Source organism: Haliotis cracherodii, unplaced genomic scaffold (assembly GCF_022045235.1).
Source record: "Haliotis cracherodii isolate W230 unplaced genomic scaffold, xgHalCrac1.p SCAF_11, whole genome shotgun sequence".
Taxonomy (NCBI): Eukaryota; Metazoa; Mollusca; class Gastropoda; order Lepetellida; family Haliotidae; genus Haliotis; species Haliotis cracherodii.
Window position 1 is genome coordinate 2,170,609 of NW_027266266.1, and position 19,103 is coordinate 2,189,711.

Genomic DNA, 19,103 nt, shown 5'->3' on the forward strand with positions numbered 1-19,103 from the left:
CCTGAACTAACTTTGTTTCGGGTAAGTCAAACTTGTCTTCATGGAAGCAGGGAAAAATCAAATTTTGAAAAATTGCTTAATAGCAAAAGGCACCACTTCAGTCCTTGGTAAAAACATGTACCAGGTTTGGATGAAAAGCCTTTCACAGTCTACAATCAAGTCATTAATCTTTCAGATCTCTACTTCTTCAATGATGCAAAGTACGAACACAACTGTCCAATGTTTGTTTTCTGCTAGTGACACGAACGTTTCCATTATATTTCTCTTGCAACACTAACCTCAAACCCTCCTCGGGGGCACGGGTGGCCCAGTCGTCTAAGGCGCCGCGATTCGCTGTGCAGAGTTGCGTCCCTTGGGCACGCCAGAAACCTATGATTGTGGGTTCGAATCCCGGTTCACCCCGATTATGTTTCTAGGTTTGTCAGCACCATACCCGTGCTCGTGGGTTTCACCGAAGTGGTAAACGTCTGAGACCTGCATCACTTCGGGCTTTCCTCCCACATTAAGCTGACACGCCGTGATATAACTGGAATACTGTTAAAAGCGCGTTAAACCCAACTCACTCACTCACTCAAACCCTCCTCCCCCTTTCGGTTGTAGGCCAGAGCAAGATGACAAAGCTTCAATCCAGATGCAGCGCCCTTGTCTGCCATGGCTTTAGACAAGATCTTTTGTGCAACTAGTCCTTTCAATGAGGCTACAGTTTGTCTCTTTGTTTGTAGCCACTGAAGATGCTCAACAGCCCACTGAAAAGAAAAAGTGTGCTGCAAAATGTTATCACTGTTGACAGAGACTAGATCATGAAGTGGGGCGGTCGGGTAGCCCGGTGGTTAAAGCGTTCACTCATCACACCGAAGACCTGGGTTCGATTCCAGACATGGGTACAATGTGTGAAGCCCATTTCTGGTGTCCCCCGCTGAGATATTGCTGGAATATTGCTAATAATTGCTGGAATATTGCTAATAATTGCAACTTACAAAAGCCAACAATGCTTACTTCTGCCTTCATAAGTCATTAATAATTCCTATTGCAACAATTTTGTGTTTCATTTAAAAACTCCATGACCAATAATATTTGGCATCAATGCCACATAAGATACACGTTCCATGTTTATCAGGAATACCTTCTCCATGATGTCATCAACAGGAACAACTTGAATCACATCAGTGTTTTCAACTTGAATCAATTGGAAACCACATGACAAACAAATAGCAATTTGGTGCCAATGCCATTTTCTTGATAACAGCAAACACCATTTTGCTTGTAACATTGAGAATAAAGAACACTACTTTAACAATGGTGCCATTGTTACATCGAACAGCATAGCAAACTCTTTTCTTCATTCGTGTATACTCTTGTGAGTAAAGCTTTTCTTGGTTTGCCATAACTCGCTGTAATTTCCTCAAACTTGAAAAGTCTGGGGCATTTGTGACACACAAAATCTCTCTATCTGTGCATGGTACGCTGGTTACAGGTTTGGGCTGTCCTGCTATATGGCAGTTCTTCATTTTCTTTAATCCTCTCCAACACTTGTTATTTCCTGATTTCATACTGTGAATGAAATCTGACGTCTTTTCATCAACTCCCTCCAGATTGATGTTAGACATTTTCAGTCTTAGTTCTTTCAGGCGAAGATATTGACAGGTAACATCACCTGTGCAATGGACAGCTTTCAAAATGGCAGCATTCATGTCCTCAAATGGGAAACAACTCCATCCCCACAACGGTCCCCATTTCCTTACAAAAGTCACAAGATGAACACCAACATTGTGAACATTCAAGCCACAGCTAACGTCTCCATAGAGCTCTCAAAACTTGGAATAAAAATGGTCAAGCAATGTCTCAGCCCTGTCAAGATCCACCTCGCTAATCCTATCTCCAAGGAGAATGTGTATTCCCTCAGACGGATGAGCAAAGTGTTCCAAGTATACAGTATCCAATATACCATTTAAGCTTGGAATTGAATAAAAAAGCAACCATGCCTGGAGTTTTGTTGCTTTCAGATGGTTATAATTCTTTTCCAGGTCTCTTGGCAAGCGCTCCACATAATCTGGTGGGCACATTTTTTTCAACCTGTTGGCAATAGTTCTAATGTCTTTTCCTACAAAATATGGTTTACCATTACTGGTTGGTGACAACCACATGTATAACATCTTGGTAACTCCCAAGAGGACTCCATGCATGTAGTCGGGTGCTACTCCAAGGACAACATCAAACCACGGCACAGATGACAGGCCTGTCATGCCACAAATACCTTCAGGACGATAGGTCTTTGTTGCTTGTTGTCCCTTCTGATATTAGATATCATCCGATTTTCTACTATCAGGTCTGTCAGAATAAGGTTTGTAGAGATTATGGCGAGCATACCCTCTTCCTTGAGTCACACATTCCCATTCTTCCTCACACGTACTGCATCCAAAGCTTCCATTGTGCATGTCCATATTTAAAACATGCTTTGGCTTAAAGAGGCATTGTTGCAAGTAAAACTGCCATTTTCACAAAAGGGATCACGAGCAGCTGAAAGCTGGATTGATATGCCATTCTCATACAAGGTACACATTTCCTCGCCAAATGCACACATATATTGTTCAATGGTGGATTACCTTTGCCTTGCCAAATTCCTGCTATCAGGATATTTTCCCTTGCAAATCTCTGAGATGGTGGCAAATTTAATGGACAGCCAAAAATATTGGCCATAGCTTCACCTTAGATGAGTTGTAGAGGGGAATTCCATCAGTATGAAATACTGTGCTTATATTGTGTGGACGTGCAAGGAACATGACTTCTTCACTAAGTGCCCTGTAGCTTTCTCCATCAACTACATCAGTCAAATCTTGACTTAAGGCTTTCAATTGCATCCCATACATCTTTCTTTTCCAGGAGATACTTCAACTGCATTTCTGTATCCCCCATTACAAACACATTTCTGGGTTCTCTGGTTGATCTAGTTTGAGATGAAAGTGGACCTCCGTACCTATATCCTTGGCAGCCACCTGTGGTACACTGATACACATGTGGATTCTCTGGAAATACATTGATGCATAGGGAACAATAATGTTAAGATTAAATTTTAGAAATGTCACCATAAGCTACTAGTTGTGGGAGTATGGTAAGAGTCTCTCCTGGTTGGTGACGTACGGACTTGGCATCTACCATGGAACAAAACTGCGTTGAATGACCAATGTCATCGCACAACTGGCAAGCAGTGATTCTGCGTCCTGTAAACACGGCTCTATAGATGGCATCATCAATCTCTCCCCATGGTAGTTTGCAGTTATGTTGCTCAAGATAAGCTGCAGCTTTAGCCGGGAAACGTTTGTGGTACTGGTAAAAGAGTTGATTCTGATATTAGTTGTGCATATCAACTATAAGGCGCTGATACTCGTCAAGTTCGGCTCATCTCTGTGGCCAGCGTTAACACAGCGTTTGAAATTGGCACTGGTCCTATAGTCCTTACCAAACTGCCCAATAGTAAAGGTATCCTAAGGACTAGTAGAAATTAGCCAATTTTAAGGGTTTTGCTATATGTTGACAAAAGCTGTTAGTTTCTAAACCTGGTTAACACATGATGGCTTTATACTTCCCAAAAACTGTATTGACCATGTCAAATGTCAAGGGCAACTGCAATCTGTAGTCATGGGGACTTTTGAGTTGCATATTCACGTTATCTACCTGAATGCTTCTAGCATTGGACGTTATTTCATCAGGAATGAGTAGCAAAGCCAGGTTCACATCCTTACCTTCCTGAATGCTCTTCCGCAGAGAGGGAGAAACAAGAGCTATGTCTGGTAAGTGCTGAGCCTGAGGCTCACTGGTGGACACGCATGAAGTAGTTAATCCTGTGTTGTTTGATTCCCGTATGGCAGTAAATAAGCTGAACGGCTGTGACATCGTATGGAGAGGGACAGGATTGTTATGTGGTCGACCAGGCCCAGCAAAAGTGGTCTGCAAATGTGAATTGTGTGGCACCGTAGCAGGCTGATTCCTGGCATCCGTTTAAGTGCTCAGCGTGGCCACAGTACGCTGTAACTTGTTCACCGTGTCCACGAGCCTGGCAAGTGTTGTGTCACTGTGTGCCTCGGTCGCTGTCGTGTTAGGGGCACCATATCCTCATGAACTGCCGATGTGCTGGCTCTGGCTGACGACACGTCCGACGATGCTGACCTTTGTCTGTCCATCCTTCCGCTACGGCCTGGGAGGTTTTCTGAGTAAAAGGTTTGGTATTGAGCTCGTGTCAACCCCACGGGAGGCTTAATTTCCAACACTTCTCCGATGTACGCACAGATACGTCCTGTAGTCCAACTCCGTGGAAACACCTCATACGGGCGACTATCTACTGTAGGGGCACGGGTGGCCCAGTTGTCTAAGGCACCGCGATTCGCTGTGCAGAGTTGCGTCCCTTGGACACGCCAGAAACCTATGATTGTGGGTTCGAATCCCGGTTCGCCCCGATTATGTTTCGAGGTTTGTCATAACCATACCCGTGCTCGTGGGTTTCAGCGAAGTGGTAAACGTCTAAGACCTGCATCACTTCGGGGTTTCCTCCCACATTAAGATGACACGCCGGAACACTTCATTCTTACTATTCGCTCGTACGTACGGGAGCAAATTTGCTTGTCATTGCTATGAAACCTGTACAAGATGGCTGACTTTGAAGCACTGCTGCGCATGTTCGTACTTTGGCATGCTGGGAAGGTGCCTTTTCTAAGTTACTATTAATAGCATCACACATGATACATGTATGTATTACTGACGTTTGTCTTTCTGTAGATTCTTATAGTAATATGAATACATAACCGGGTGGTTAGTGTTACACCTATCTGGTAATAAACTGCAAGAAGATTGTATTCTGGCTAATAATGTTGCCTTATGTTTACCTAATAATGAAACCATAGAATATAATTAATGGCGTTCCAATAACAAACGCTGTTGGAATTTTATAAATATGTTCAATTTGTACAAGGAACATGAAGACATTTGACTTAGTGCTTTCCAGTCCCTGAATAGCGTGTATATGATGCAGCCTTAATAATCACTGATAACTGTATGCGGAACCTGGCCAGGGCAGTTTCTAAAATAAGCATCAATATGCAGGTTATTCTTCTGACAGTAGTGATAGCAACGCATTACCTCGGTGATATTGTAAAACACAATGCAATCAAGCCATAAAACGGCTAAATGCGACACCTCAAATTGTCTACTAGAGCAATATTCTAGGCATGTTATGAAATCGGAGTGGGATCCAAATAGTTTTAAAGTTGATGGTACATTCATTGTCTTTGAAATCTGTTTCAATCCATTCAAGATAGATAAAAACACACTCTTACCTTTGGTGGCACATGGAGGACTAAACACGCGGACAGATCAGCTCCATACAGCGATGTCGTAGTTGTCTTCATCATTATTATTGTTGCACGCAGTGTTTTTAGTTAGTAATGTTGCCTTTCTAGATTGATTGGATGGTAGTAAGATCGTCTCTCATTGGCTCTAGATACAGCAAGCAAATATGATTGGCTGAGAGGTTAAGCACATCTCTGTACACGTTTTCGAGCTAGTAAAGTGTGTTCAGCGCATGGTGGGTGTGCAACGAAAGTCTTAGAATTCCCCAATCCAAGGACTGTCATAAAACTTAAGCTACAGCCATGTGGGCTCTCACTGATGCCAAATCTGCGATGTCAGTCCGACGACTGGGCGCAAGCCCTCTCTTTTGAAAACGTCCTCACATCATTAGTGTTCTGCTTGTTCTTGGTCCTCACGATGTCACAAATGTGAGCACGCATGGACGCAGGCGAAGTGTTTGCCACTGAACCACGACCAATCCCAGCAACACTTATCCAAAATGGGTTTCTAGAGCTGGATTGATCTGGACAACACTGAGCGTCCGATACATAAGTGGGAGACCAGTATTTATTGTGAAATACAAATAAATTTTATGCTTTAATTAAATATCTTGATAATGATTCAGTACCTCTTGCTGATGTTGTCAATGAGACCTTCAATGAATTCCACTCTTGTCTTTTCACAACTGTAGGAAGACTTCTTGATGACATGATTTTCTTTGAAGAGCCCTTAAGCTGGTGCATGAACGTTGGCTTTGACTGCACTTCGCCATCAACCTCTGGCTCCAAGAGGGTCTCAGGTCTTTGATGCAGAAATCAATCACTCTCTGCCAGTTTACCTTTTAATCCAATACTTTCATTTGTTGACATTGCTAATAACATATATTTACAACAAAAACAGCAAAAGCAAGTTTTTCTCCAGACTTTTAATATCATGTTGAACTCAAAATTCAGTATCTTGGTGTTAAATTGCTGCAAAAGACAGCTGAAACAATATTGTTCAGATTAAGGGATTAATCTCACTGTACAACACAACACGTAATACCGTTACGTTACCAAAACTCACTTAATTTCCAATAATTATGTTATAGTGTTAACTCATGTCGGTGCTATGCCGACGATCATAGCACTAGTGGCACCAGTTGACACTAATGTGAGTCAGTTATATTAACAAAGATAAGAGAATGGTCTGAAAGACGTCTACTTACTTTGCTGGCTTTGAACTCGACTGTTTCCCTCATGGGCTCCCGGCTAGCTGATTGGCTGGGAGGATTTCCGGGTCCTGCTGCTTCTCGGGCACGGGCTGCAGCTCTCGGTTATCTTCGGCAGTAGTGGCGGACATGGCCGACCACCACACTCCCCCCTATTTACAGGAACCTGACGTCTTCTGGGACCTGCGGCGGGGTAGGACCCTATATTCTGCCCTGGTAGACCACAGGGATTTTCAGAGGTTATGACGTTTCATCTTCTATAGAGATATCCACCTCGTAGTCCCAAAGCTCTTCGGGACTAGTAACCACTTCTTAGATCTCCATATTCAGCCTTAATTTTCCGACCTGGATTACTTCTCGGAAATCTTGGACGCTTCCCAAGTTTCTATTCTCAATGGAGGTCCTCCAACCAAGATCCTTGGACATCTTCCAAGTTGCTATTCTCAATGGGAGTCCTCCAACCAAGATCCCTGGACATCTTCCAAGTTTCTATTCTCAATGGGGGTCCTCCAACCAAGATCCCTTGCCCTCTGTCCTGGACAGAACTCCACGCCTGTACGTTCTTGTTTCTTGTGGCCCGGTAAAAATACCGGGCCCCTGGATTTTGCACCAGATGCCCAACAAAAATAACGGGCTAAGATGGCTGCTCACTGCCCAACAAAAATGTCGGGCTGACCTCATCCCGCAACTCTAGGGGATCCTGTAGATGGCCCTGGCGTTGCTGGTGGAGCAGCGCAGGACCTCCTCAACTGGAACCCCTCGGGCCTGGGCCACGAGCATGGCCACATCCCCAATCATGTGGGGGGTATTGATACCCCATCCCCCAGGGCTGAGATGAGGGGAGTCTGTCTCCAGGAGCAGTCGATTCCAAGGAATCGACCGGAGACCCTCCTTTTGCCACCGGTCAAACCCCTGCACTAAGGAGTTGACACTGAAGTAAGTGCTGGGGAACTCCGCCAGCCAGGCAGTCACATCACTGGCTCTCCCCGTGAAGCTATGGAGATGAACCACCCGGGTGGGTGGTAACTTCTCTTTGACTAGCCTGAGGGCCAACCCCTGCACATCTGATCCGTAGGGGTCACCCTTACTCCCCCTCAGGTGCAGCATTAGGATTTGGTCGTCCGTGGGGATGGTGATGACCCTCCTCAGCACCTCTTCCTGGCGGGCCCACGTATGCGATGGGGTCGTCCTGTCTAGCCCTACCTCTCCCAGGGCTCTGACGTTTGGGGAGGACGTTAACAGGTCCACCAGTTGTCCCAATTGTTGGTGGTCAAAGTCCCCCGCGTGCTTAGGGTGGACTACCACGGCGACCTTCCACTTGGGGTCATTGTCGACCCGGCTGGGGTACGTGGCCGGGTCACAGAAGACAGTGACTCCCCCCACCAGCTGGACCGGCTTCTGGACGCCCTTTTTGGCTCTAGGGTGGTCCAGGAGATCATCGACCGAGAGGCCCCGCCGCTGCCCCAGCAGGTCCCTCCCAGTCCGGTCCAAGTGAAAATGGACATCAATGGCCTCTAGGCCCTGTTCTTCATCCGAGGTGGCCTCCACCTCCGAGCTGGCAGATCAGGTGACCACCCGGCCCGCTGCCTTTGGACTCTTGTCCCGTCTCCCCTCTTCCCGGCGCTGGAAGCGCAGGGTTTCCTGCCGACCCCTTTCGCCCACCGGCTCCAACATGGTTCTGAACTCATTTCTCCTGGGGCCCTCCAGCTCCGACAGGAGTGCCACCAGGACACGCCAGTGGGCGAGGCAGGCCAGTGAGTTCACCGGCCGCAATTTGAACTCTCTGGGCACTGACCACTTTTGATGATGGCACATGGCTCGCAAGTCCTCCGCAGCCTCGGGGGATACCTTACACTCCTCGGGGACCCGGCGACCGCGGTCCGCACGCACTTGAAGGTCTTCTAGGGTGGCCCCGGGACTGACAAGGAGCGACGCTAGGTGACGTAGGGCCCGGACTCTATCCTGGGCCTCTTCCCTGGTCAGCTTCCCACTCCCCGTGAAGTACAGGGGCAAGTGGGCCATCTGCACATGCTGCTTGAGCTTTCTTGATCTGACTCCGCAGCCTGGCACCGGACACGCTGAACAGCGGTCCCTGGTCACCCCACGGGAACGCGGGGTAACTCCAGAGGCGCCCGGCCGACGTTGGGAGGTGGAAGTTGCAGCGTTCCTGGGCTGTACGGGCACTTGGAACTCTGGTTCCTGCCGTGGGTGACTGTGTGAGCGGCGAGGGACAGTGGACCGCCGCCTGACGGAGGATCGCCGCCTTGAGGGGGCGACCATCCCCCTGTCACTTGGCGCTCCCCGCCCTCCGCTCCCGCAGGACACCAGACCTGTAATGCCTTCCTTCTTGCTCCGCCCCGGCTTCCTTCGTCCCACGACTCATTTGAGGAGCTCGCCCGGCCTCTCTTTCCGGGCGATTCTCCCCACCTTTTCGACATCCGTCATGGTTACCCCTCTCCCCCGGGGTATCATTTGGGGTGGCCGGGAGAAATCAACCAGAGGGCCCTCCGGTGACTTGGCTCGGCCCGGTCCATTGGTGACTTTTCCCGTTCCACCAGCACCGTCCTGGTAATGTACCTTTCAGGCACCGGCGCTCCATGGTGGAAGATGTCCTTAATGGTCACATTGACCTTTCCTTGGTAATATGGCTCGAGGCCTGGGTCCTCGCTCTCACTGCTTGACATGGCTTCTCTTTTTGGTGTGTAGTCGTTTTACTGCTTGTCCGATTTGCGTTGAAAAACTGCCTGCAAGAGAAAGCATCTTGTTTACTTAACCTATCTACCTACAGGTTAAGCAAATTACGTTTTACCCCACCCTGCAGGGTGGACACTCATAGTGTTCCATGGTTTCAGCCTCTTCCGGCTTCACTCCGACACAGGCCCCATGAAACCACCTGTCGCACTTATCGCACCCTATCATGAAGGACCCGTCATCTGGCCTCCGACACACACAGAACAGCTCTCTTTCGGGTGACTCTGGACTCGGCTCCTCATAGAGCCAGTCTAGCCCCAAGTCATCCACCGGCCTATCCGGTTTTCTTCTCTGGAGCCAGATGGGCAAGTCCCTGTCTCTACAGGGCTTAATACGATCATGATGTACCATCATTTCCTTTCGAGGACCCTGGACCACAAACAAATTGGCGGTCCGCTTCCTCACTATCAAGTAAGGCCCCTTCCACACTGGGCACAGTTTCTTGCATTTTCCCAACACGGTCGCAGAGTTCAGGATGTAGACGGCATCACCTTCCTCGAAGGTTCGTGTAAGGGTCTTGAGATCATAGTCCTTTTTCATTTTCAACACCGCAGTTTTCAGCCGACTCCTTGCTAGGTCATGAGCTTCCTGCATAGCATATTTGAGGTCCCTGACATACTCGGAGAGCGCTGATTCTTCCTCCTCTATGGGTTTCCCAAACATCAAATCAGCAGGAATGTTGATTTCTCGCCCTAACATCAGTCGGTTGGCCGTGAAGCCCGTATGTCGGTTAACTAAAGACCGGATGGCACTGGCTAGCTGTGACAAGTACTCATCCCATGAGGATTGGGACTTCCCGATGTGACATCGTACCATTTGCATGAGCGTTCTGTTGTACCTCTCCACCTGACCGTTGGAGGATGGTCGATATGGGGTAGTCCTCGACTTGGTTACTTGAAGTAACTCACAGATAGCCCGGAACAGTTTGCTTTCAAAATTTCTTCCTTGATCCGTGTGGATCTGGAATGGAAAACCAAACCTTCCAAAAAACTCATTAACCGCTGCCCTAGCCGTCTCTTCCGCCTTCTGACATGGCAAGGGAATGCATTCGACCCACTTTGTGAACTGATCCACCATCATGAGGATATACTCGTTTCCCTTTTGACTCTTTGGAAGTGGGCCCACGAAATCCAAGTGTACTCTCTCCATCGGGGCTCCTGCATGAAAGCATTCCATTTTGGCTATGACATGTTTCAGTGGCTTTTTGTTACAAGAACACTGTCTGCAGGTAGCAATGTACTCTCGAACATCTTGGGAGCTGCGATACCAAAAATATCTAGCTTTAAGTCGCTCTCTTGTCTTTGCTACCCCAAGGTGTCCAGCTGTGGGGATGTCGTGTAGGCACCTTAATGTCTCCCCCTGCAGTCCCTTAGGGATCATGAGCCTTTTTGGGGTCTGCTCGGTTGGGTCTTCTTTTGTTACCAGGAGACCATGTCTATGGTAATTTGAGATGGGTGGAAGAACGATGGTACAGGTCTTCCAGATGTGATGGTGGACTAGGAAATGGAGTCGATGTGACACTTTCATCGTCTGTCTCTGAGTCAGTGTCCCCTTCATCCGGATGAGAGGTTTCACTCCAGCCCTGTCCTTGGGGATCTTCATCTGGGTTGATTTCCTCCACCTCCAAAGCTAAGCCTACCTCTTGTCCTTCACTTAGCTTGACGGTACTTTCGGAGGGATTTACCATGCATATGATGGGTTCCTTGCCTGGCCCATGTAGTATTCGGGGGATAAGAACTCTTCCCAAGATGGTCACGTCGGGTTCCGTCATATACTGACGGAGCTCCTCAGTGAGCGCACACTGGACCATTCGCACGGAGTTAAGGGGAATACTAGTCTTGGATGCCAGCCGGATCCCACATACTGCGGGACCTCTTCGCGACTTGATCATCATGGGGACTTCCATTCCACTGACAACTAAGACCTGCTCCTCCAAGTTAATACTATTGCAATGGCGAAGGATGAAATCTGCTCCCAGCAACATGTCATCTTCTATGGGTGCCACATATGGGCAATCGATAGATTTTCCCTTGAATCCTTATTCTAGTCATATCCGTTATGAAGCCTTTCATTTTGAGATCTCTTCCGGCATTCTTCAACACGACTTCTTGTACTGTGGGTGGTTGGTCCGTCAATTTACGGAACAGCTTGTCGGATATAACTGTCATCTCAGCTCCACTGTCAATCACAGCTTCTGTTGAGCAACCCTCTATCTCCAAGGTGATCATGATTGAGGCTTTGTGGGTCAAGGTGCTAATGTTAATCATTGGGAGGCCGGTTTGTTCATCGATGTAGTACCCTACTTGTCTTATGGATGAGTCAGGAAGGCCCAGGTGTGATAACATTGTTGGATCCGCTGTCCATGGTGTGACTTGATCGGACCCCGCCATTCCTGTTCCCGTGTCAGGGGGGCGTGGTGGGTTGCCCAAGGTATCCCCTAAATGGTTGAGTGAACTTTGACCTGCTTCAGTCAGTCCTGTTCCCACTCCTTCCTTTTCTTCTTGGGTGAGTAGAAACGTTGGTTTCGTTCAACTGTTGGGTCCGGGGGACGTGGTGGGTTGCCAAGGGTATCCCCCAAGTTGTTGAGCGTACTCTGGTCTTCCAAATTGGACAGGTGCCCCTCCGACTCTTCTAAGTGGATGTATTCCGCCATAGGTTGATTCAGCGACTGGTCCATTTCGACGTAAGGTGGTCTTGTATTCTGGCCTAATGGTGTGATTGGGGATGAACTCAGGCCGTCTTGTTCATCCCCTGGAAGTTTGGGGAAACCGGTCGAGGAATCGTGAAGTTGACTTTCTTCTCGGGGTTAGGGCTTTTCTTCGGACAGTTGGCTTTAAAATGTCCCCGCTCGCCGCAGGCAAAGCATCCGTCAGTGCGCCCCGGACTGGGGGACCAGGAACGGACGCGGGCTCTTGATATATTCTCCGCCAACTTCGTCACCAAGTTTTTGATCTCTGTCACATCTTTCTTTGTTTCCTTGGTTTCTTTTTTAATTTCTTCCATGTCCCTCTCCACTTCCCCCATCCGTTGGTCGATGGAACGTGGTTCTCCCACCCGATTCAGGCTTGCCTGCTCTCCTTCCACCATGACTTGCCTCATCTCTCGTCTGGGTTGGCGCCCGTACACAACTTGGGCATGATGCTGAAAGTGGCGAACTCTGTCTATGGCATCCTCTAGGGTATTTGGTCGCAGGTTGGCCACAAATTGGCTGGCCTCCTTATTTGAACATCCTTGGCAGAATTTGGTTATTACTTGTTGGTCCACATAATAGTCGGGCAGGCCTGGGAAGGCAATTACAGCGGTATTTACCAAGCGTTCGGACCAAGCTTCCAGTGATTCGTCAGACCCCTGGCGCATTGTTTGGAATTTAATCTGGGCTGTTTCGGGTAATTCCGACTTGTCAAACCGCTTCTTCAGTTTTGAAGCCATGGCCTCGAAGGATATGTCTGGTTGTCGTCCCTTGCATATTGCGAAATAGCCCAAGGCCTCGTCCTTGAGGCAAAGACAGAGAGTGTCAAACTTTTGTTGGTCGGTCCATCGGTGATTCCTTGCCCAGGTATCTAATTGGACATGAAACGCACTCCAACTCCCCTTACCTCCATACGAAATGGGTGGCGTCTTCAGGCCCGTTCCCCAGTCGGGCCGATCCTGGCGAGGTCTTGGGTTCGCCTCACCTCGTTCACGTCCTTGACCCGACCCGTGCTCCACGCCTTGGGGAACTGTTCGGCCAGCTGTCTGTGCTTCTCTTATGACCTCCCTGTTTCGGCCTATTTGTGGGGGTCTCTGTTGGTTGGCGTCGACCGTTCGGGTCCGGTAATACACTCCAGGGATATCTGCTTCCATATTATCCACTCTATTTGGATGGACCACCTCACTGGCCCGTGTCGTCTCACTGCTCTCTGAATGTTCCATTCTTGGCGGATCCAATGGACTGTTGTGGGAGAACCTGGGTTGTGGCCCTGTATACCCCAATGGAGGTTGATGTACAAATTTGCCCGGTGGTCCTGCAGCCCTGCCTTCAAAGTTGGAGATGACATCATTGATCAAGTTCAACTCCCTCTCAAATCTCCGGTCCATGGTGAACTCCGGTCCATCGTCCACTCCTGGATGTGACTCCATGCTCAGGTGCTCCCGTATCTCCGCTTCCTCAGATTGTATTTGAGTACCTCCTTCTTGTCTGCCAATCTCGGCCCTACGTAGCTGGTCCTGCAGCCGTAATATCTCTTCTTCCGCTCTCGCCCTCTCTTCTTCAGCTCTACTTAATTTCTGTAGATACTCCTCCTCCCTCTCTCGACGTTCTTGTTCCTGTCTTCGCGTGGCCATTTCCCACTGATATTGTTCTCTATATATCCTTTCCCGTTCCCACTGCAGTACCTCCAGGTCCCTTGAGTACTTGGCCAAGGGCGAACCTGGAAATTCAGCCCTCTCTTCCCTGTCCGTAAGAAATGGGTGGGGTCTGCCGCCTAATAAGGGGGGTGGGGCGCTGGAGTAGCGCCCCGACGTTGAAGCTTCAAGGCTTGCTGGTAGGTCACGACGGTGGTAATCCGGATGGGGTGGATGGTGTGGGCTTGCCAAGCCGCGCCCCCGGGGGGCTGGTGAATACCCGCCACGGGCAAGGTGCCCCTCGGACGGAGATGACGTGATGGTACTCCCCTTGCCCTTTATGGAGGCATGCGTCCGATTGATTGGTGACACAGAATCTGCTGAGGAGACACTAGCAGGCGAAGTGGGTCTATGAATGGCTGGCGTTTCCGGCGGTGTGTCCATGGTTATGTTGAAATCCTTCGCTACTTCAGTACCCGGTCTATGATGTCAGCTGACACAGTATATACTCCTACGTTTGTTTTTGCACTCTGCTGACTGGAATTGCCAGGCAATTGTAAATGCTTCTAATAGCAGAATTGGTATACTTCGTACTCAACATACACTTCGATGTATTAAAATCTGTGTTCCCACAGTATGTCGAATCGAAGCATGCACAATAACTGTTCCTGTTACTGAACCTCACCTGTTGTAGCTTGCGTGAGCCAGTTGCACATAGTATAACATTCAGCAATAAAAAGTCACTATTGATTAGTCCTTAATAATTGAGTGATAATCCGTTATGAATCCCAGAAATGCCAGCAATGTGAAAGAAATCCCACACAACAGCTGGGTCGACGATCCTGGTAAGTTGGTCAATCAATCGATTATCAATGTTCTTTGGAATTCCTCTGCAGAGTTGCTTGAAGACGAATTGCAGTCCGGCTCCAAACGATGCAGAAATCACACAGTATAATTTCGTTACATCTCACATGTTATTTCCAAACACATGAGTGGTTTGAAAATCCCGCTTCGAGCCCGTATTACCACACTGACATGTCAGTGTAACCTGGGCTCGACACATGTGGTTGGCTGTGTATACTAACACAGCCACGTGCGCCGATCGACAATCAGCGATTTTCGCTAACAATTCTCAATGACAGCTGCTCAGGGTGCAGATGACAGGTGCAACTTAGAGACAAGGTGCGACAATATTTCACCTCAAAATCGTTTGAAATGAAGCTAAAAACTACTTATGTCACGTTTTTCAATCCAAGATGGCGGATGTGAAGAAATGACTGAAGCGACGACCTGTTCCGTTCGTCAGACTTTTATTCCCGTTTTACGGATTTGTTCACAGCGCCATTATAGTGTTAACTCATGTCGGTGCTATGCCGACGATCATAGCACTAGTGGCACCAGTTGACACTATGGTGAGTCAGTTATATTAACAAAGATAAGAGAATGGTCTGAAAGACGTCTACTTACTTTGCTGGCTTTGAACTCGACTGTTTCCCTCATGGGCTCCCGGCTAGCTGATTGGCTGGGAGGATTTCCGGGTCCTGCTGCTTCCTGGGCACGGGCTGCGGCTCTCGGTTATCTTCGGCAGTAGTGGCGGACATGGCCGACCACCACAATGCCACAAATGACAACTGAAACTGGTTAACTTTCTCAAACACTGACTGTCCATCAGATGTGTACATCTTTCTCAATGCAACTGTACATCCAGCTCAATCACTGTCCAGCACAACACTAGTCATTACAATCACTTGACTGGTTCAAATCACTCTGAGATGTAGGGACTTGTCCAAAGCATCCAACACTGGGAAGTGGAACTGGCCATTCTTTGTAGGTAGGTCTACGAGGACATTGTCCTGACATCATCCATTTCAGGACGGCTGGCTGTGGTGCAAAATTTTCGATCGAGATGTTTGCAATAGAAATTCTGATTAGATCTTCCATGGTATCAACATGGAGAGCTGACCTAGAATCTGTCTTTATTCTCTTCTGGGCTGAAAAAATCCGCTCACAGCTTGCTGAGGTTACAGGAAGTTTCAGCATGATTTCAACCAAGTGAAGCAGATCCTAGTAAATTGAAATATTATTGTGTTATGACATTGATGTGTATCAATGAGTTCATTAATAAATGTGAAAAATACTTCTTGTCCTACAAATATGCATATCAACTCAAATTCTGAAAACAGATCTTCTTGGTGTTGTTTCATTAAGAATTCTTAATACAATTAATTAATCTGTATTAAATTACCTTAAAGTCTGTTTTGTAGAGTTCTCTAGAAATTATTAATTAATAATTAAGTTATTATTAATATTTTGTTAATGACATTACATGCCCAGTATTATTACCCATATGGGCTCAAATATGCAGTGTAATAACTTTTTGATATTTGCACAGTGTGCAATTAGTGATTCTCAAAGCTGATTGGTCAGTTGAACGAAGATCAATTTTCATTGGACAACGGAACTATTTTTTTCTCACTGAAATGTATAACTGCATCCAGGTATTTATCATATATCAGTGACATGTAACTAGATTTTCACTGCTAATTAATTCTTATGGATTAAATTGTACATATAGAAGACATGACTGGTAATGAATGCAAAGATAAGCAAATTTTATTTACATTTGATTTGTATTAAAAAATGAACACAATAACTTTCCTTCAAAATATTGATAACTAATAAAAATACAAAAAATACAAATGCAATTAATAACTTGTAAACAACTGTTTTGTATAAAAATCTTTGATATTTTATTATCTCGTTGTTTTTAACCCTCCAAACCACCCGTAACATTAACTTTAGTCCCAGCACTCTACTCTAATCTACATTTCCAATTCTTGAGCACCCTTATTTTATCATTAAGCTTCTTGTATATGTCCGCCCTTGTATCTTCCATCTTCATGGGCAACACTGAGGACTTCTGGAATATGTGAGCTGCAAAACAAAATTATATATAGATGGATAATTTCATTCATTAGACAAGGCACAATAACGTCTATAAACAAGGTATTCAGTGTTATCAAGTTAGAAAATCATTGCTGTGTGATCAAATTACAAACAGGAAAAGTATTCCCAAAATAACATCAGTTTTAGAACATTCTATTACGACGCATGTATGAAGACAAAATGACAAGAACTACATGAATACAATACATTACATGCCCGGTAATGTGTCTACATACTTGGAGGACTTTTTTTAATAGTTTAATTTGGCCATGCAGGTTTGTTTGTATAATATTGTGTTCAACTTGCACCGCAGTGCCTGTCGGACATTCTCGTCCATTGCTCTTTTACCGCGAGCCTCTCCCTTCACTGATAATGTCTTGCAGTCTTCTTTGGTAATCAGTCCGTCTGTGCGTCTGTCCATCCGTCCGTCCGTCCGTAATCATTTCCTTTTTCGAGGCAGAACTCGAAAACAATTCAGTGTATTTGATCGAAACTTTGCAAATCTATCAGTCACATACTGAAGTTGTGCCTTTTGCTATTTAGGAATTGTAGAAATTATTATTTTTTATGTTTCCATGGCAACAAGTTGGACTTAGGTTCTATAAGAGTGGTGTTCATTTCCGGAGCGTAACTCAAAAACCGGAATTTTTATTTTTTTTATTTTTTACGTTTCCATGGCAACAAGTTGGATTTAAGTTTTAATATAGGGTGGGTTCACTTATGGAGTATAATGAATAAACTGTTAAATATTTCCTTGCCAAACATTGCATGTGCATGTATAAAGCACATACTGAACTAGTGCCATTTGATATTAAGGAGTTTTAGAAATGTTTATTTTAGAATTTCCATTGCAGCCATTTTGACATGGGCTAAGAGAAATGTTGGGTCAGTATACTCTTTTTCATCGATTTCCCAGCTATCTTCAATGTGACAATTCATCTTATAGTTGAAAACTCCACAAGTGTTGATATTCTAAACTAATAATCACTACAAACTATGTGCTAGTTGAAAATATGCAGTTGTAAACAACCGTTTTTGAATGAAGGTGCAAGAGGGTAACACTTTAGCTTGGCTCCATCTCGACATCTCACTAGTTGTCAGGGCACACATTGAACCAGACCGGCCAGGACATGTGTGACGCTCTGCATACCTCACCGTTGAGCTTTTCCTGTCAGTTCCCGGGATTCCTGTGACAAACTGGTTTTCTCCCTCTTTCGTGAGGTCCGGTCATCACCGATTGGAGGTATCATGTGGGGTGGCTTGGAGAAATCCAAGGGCAGGCATCCAGATGTCGTGCCTTGAGGTGTCGGATCTACTTGGACAGTTCGGAGAAGGCTCCAACAAGTTTTGGGTACCATGAAGCATTATGTTGGTGATGGTCACTGGGTGCTTCCCCTTCCAGCGCCCCTTGAAGTCTTCATCCTCACTCAACATGATTTCATTTTGAATTCAAGTTTGGTGTAGCCGGTTGTAGCTGTGAATATTTCTTGAAAGAGGAAACACCATGTTTACTCCACAACCTATCCCACAAGTTCCACAAAGCAGACACACCTGCTATAGCTATAGTGGGCTAACAAAACTTTGCCAGTGTCATCAGTGATCAATCAAGGTTCTTCATTCAACACTTTCACCCCACACTGAACATGAAGTGCTGCCTCAAGTTACTCTCAGCTCTCCTGTCTATCCCGCCAACTTCACTCTACCCAGTCTTAGATTTGAGTAAACATTCCAAAACCAAAGTCAAATATCTTTTCCCGAAACTCTAAAATTTATATTGACACTACAACCTACTGAAAATGATCCAAATGCAGAGATTTATCCAGGATTCCATCTAAGTGCTATTGTCAGCCAAATTGTGAAGTTTGTTTTATTATCTTTCAAATTAGGATTTTTTTAAAGTTATTATTTTCTTATTTTGTATTTCACTGATAACAGGACCAAATCTCCTTGACCAAAGCCTAATACACTAGTATATATTGTGATAACTATTTTAACATAATTTTGGAAATTTTTGTTGACATTAGTTATTGACATGGGGCCAGATATTGGCCTCTTAGCAGGTCCCTGCAAGGATACATTCAGGTTAGTTGACTCCGATTGTTGATCTGACCTTGCCTTGACATGGTCTTCCCATGGCCAGTACTGGAGAACTCCACACCGACACAAGGTAGTGAGGCCACCCAGACAGTGTGACCAGACGTCCATTACGGTCTGAGGTGATGTGTAATGTATTCAGAAGTGTAGTGGGCAATAAATATTGCTAGCTATGAGTACATGGTCAACATGAAGGCAGACACATTGGAATATTTCTTCTCTTTTCTCCACTAGCTAAAGAGTTACCCAAGGAATTAGGCTGCTGGGAGTTATTTCCCTTATACCATCTATAAATATAAAGTAAAGACATAACATGGGGCGGTTGTCTGTTCTCAGTGGTCGGATGTCTGTCCTCGATGGTCGGGTGTCTGTCCCCGATGGTCGGGTGTCTGTCCTCGATGGTCGGGTCTCTGTCCCCGATGGTCAGATGTCTGCCCTC

At 46.3% G+C, this 19,103-nt stretch overlaps 1 protein-coding gene across 1 annotated transcript; it reads right to left on the reverse strand.

The window, feature by feature from the left end:
• Positions 1 to 7,240: 7,240 nt before the first annotated feature.
• On the reverse strand, positions 7,241 to 18,004 carry LOC139456016 (putative deoxyribonuclease TATDN3). The gene is made up of 3 exons (XM_071237534.1): positions 17,887 to 18,004; positions 16,441 to 16,558; positions 7,241 to 7,766 (listed from the first exon to the last, which is right to left on the reverse strand). The coding sequence occupies exons 1-3, from the start codon at positions 18,002 to 18,004 to the stop codon at positions 7,241 to 7,243; spliced, it is 762 nt and encodes a 253-aa protein (XP_071093635.1).
• Positions 18,005 to 19,103: the final 1,099 nt, after the last annotated feature.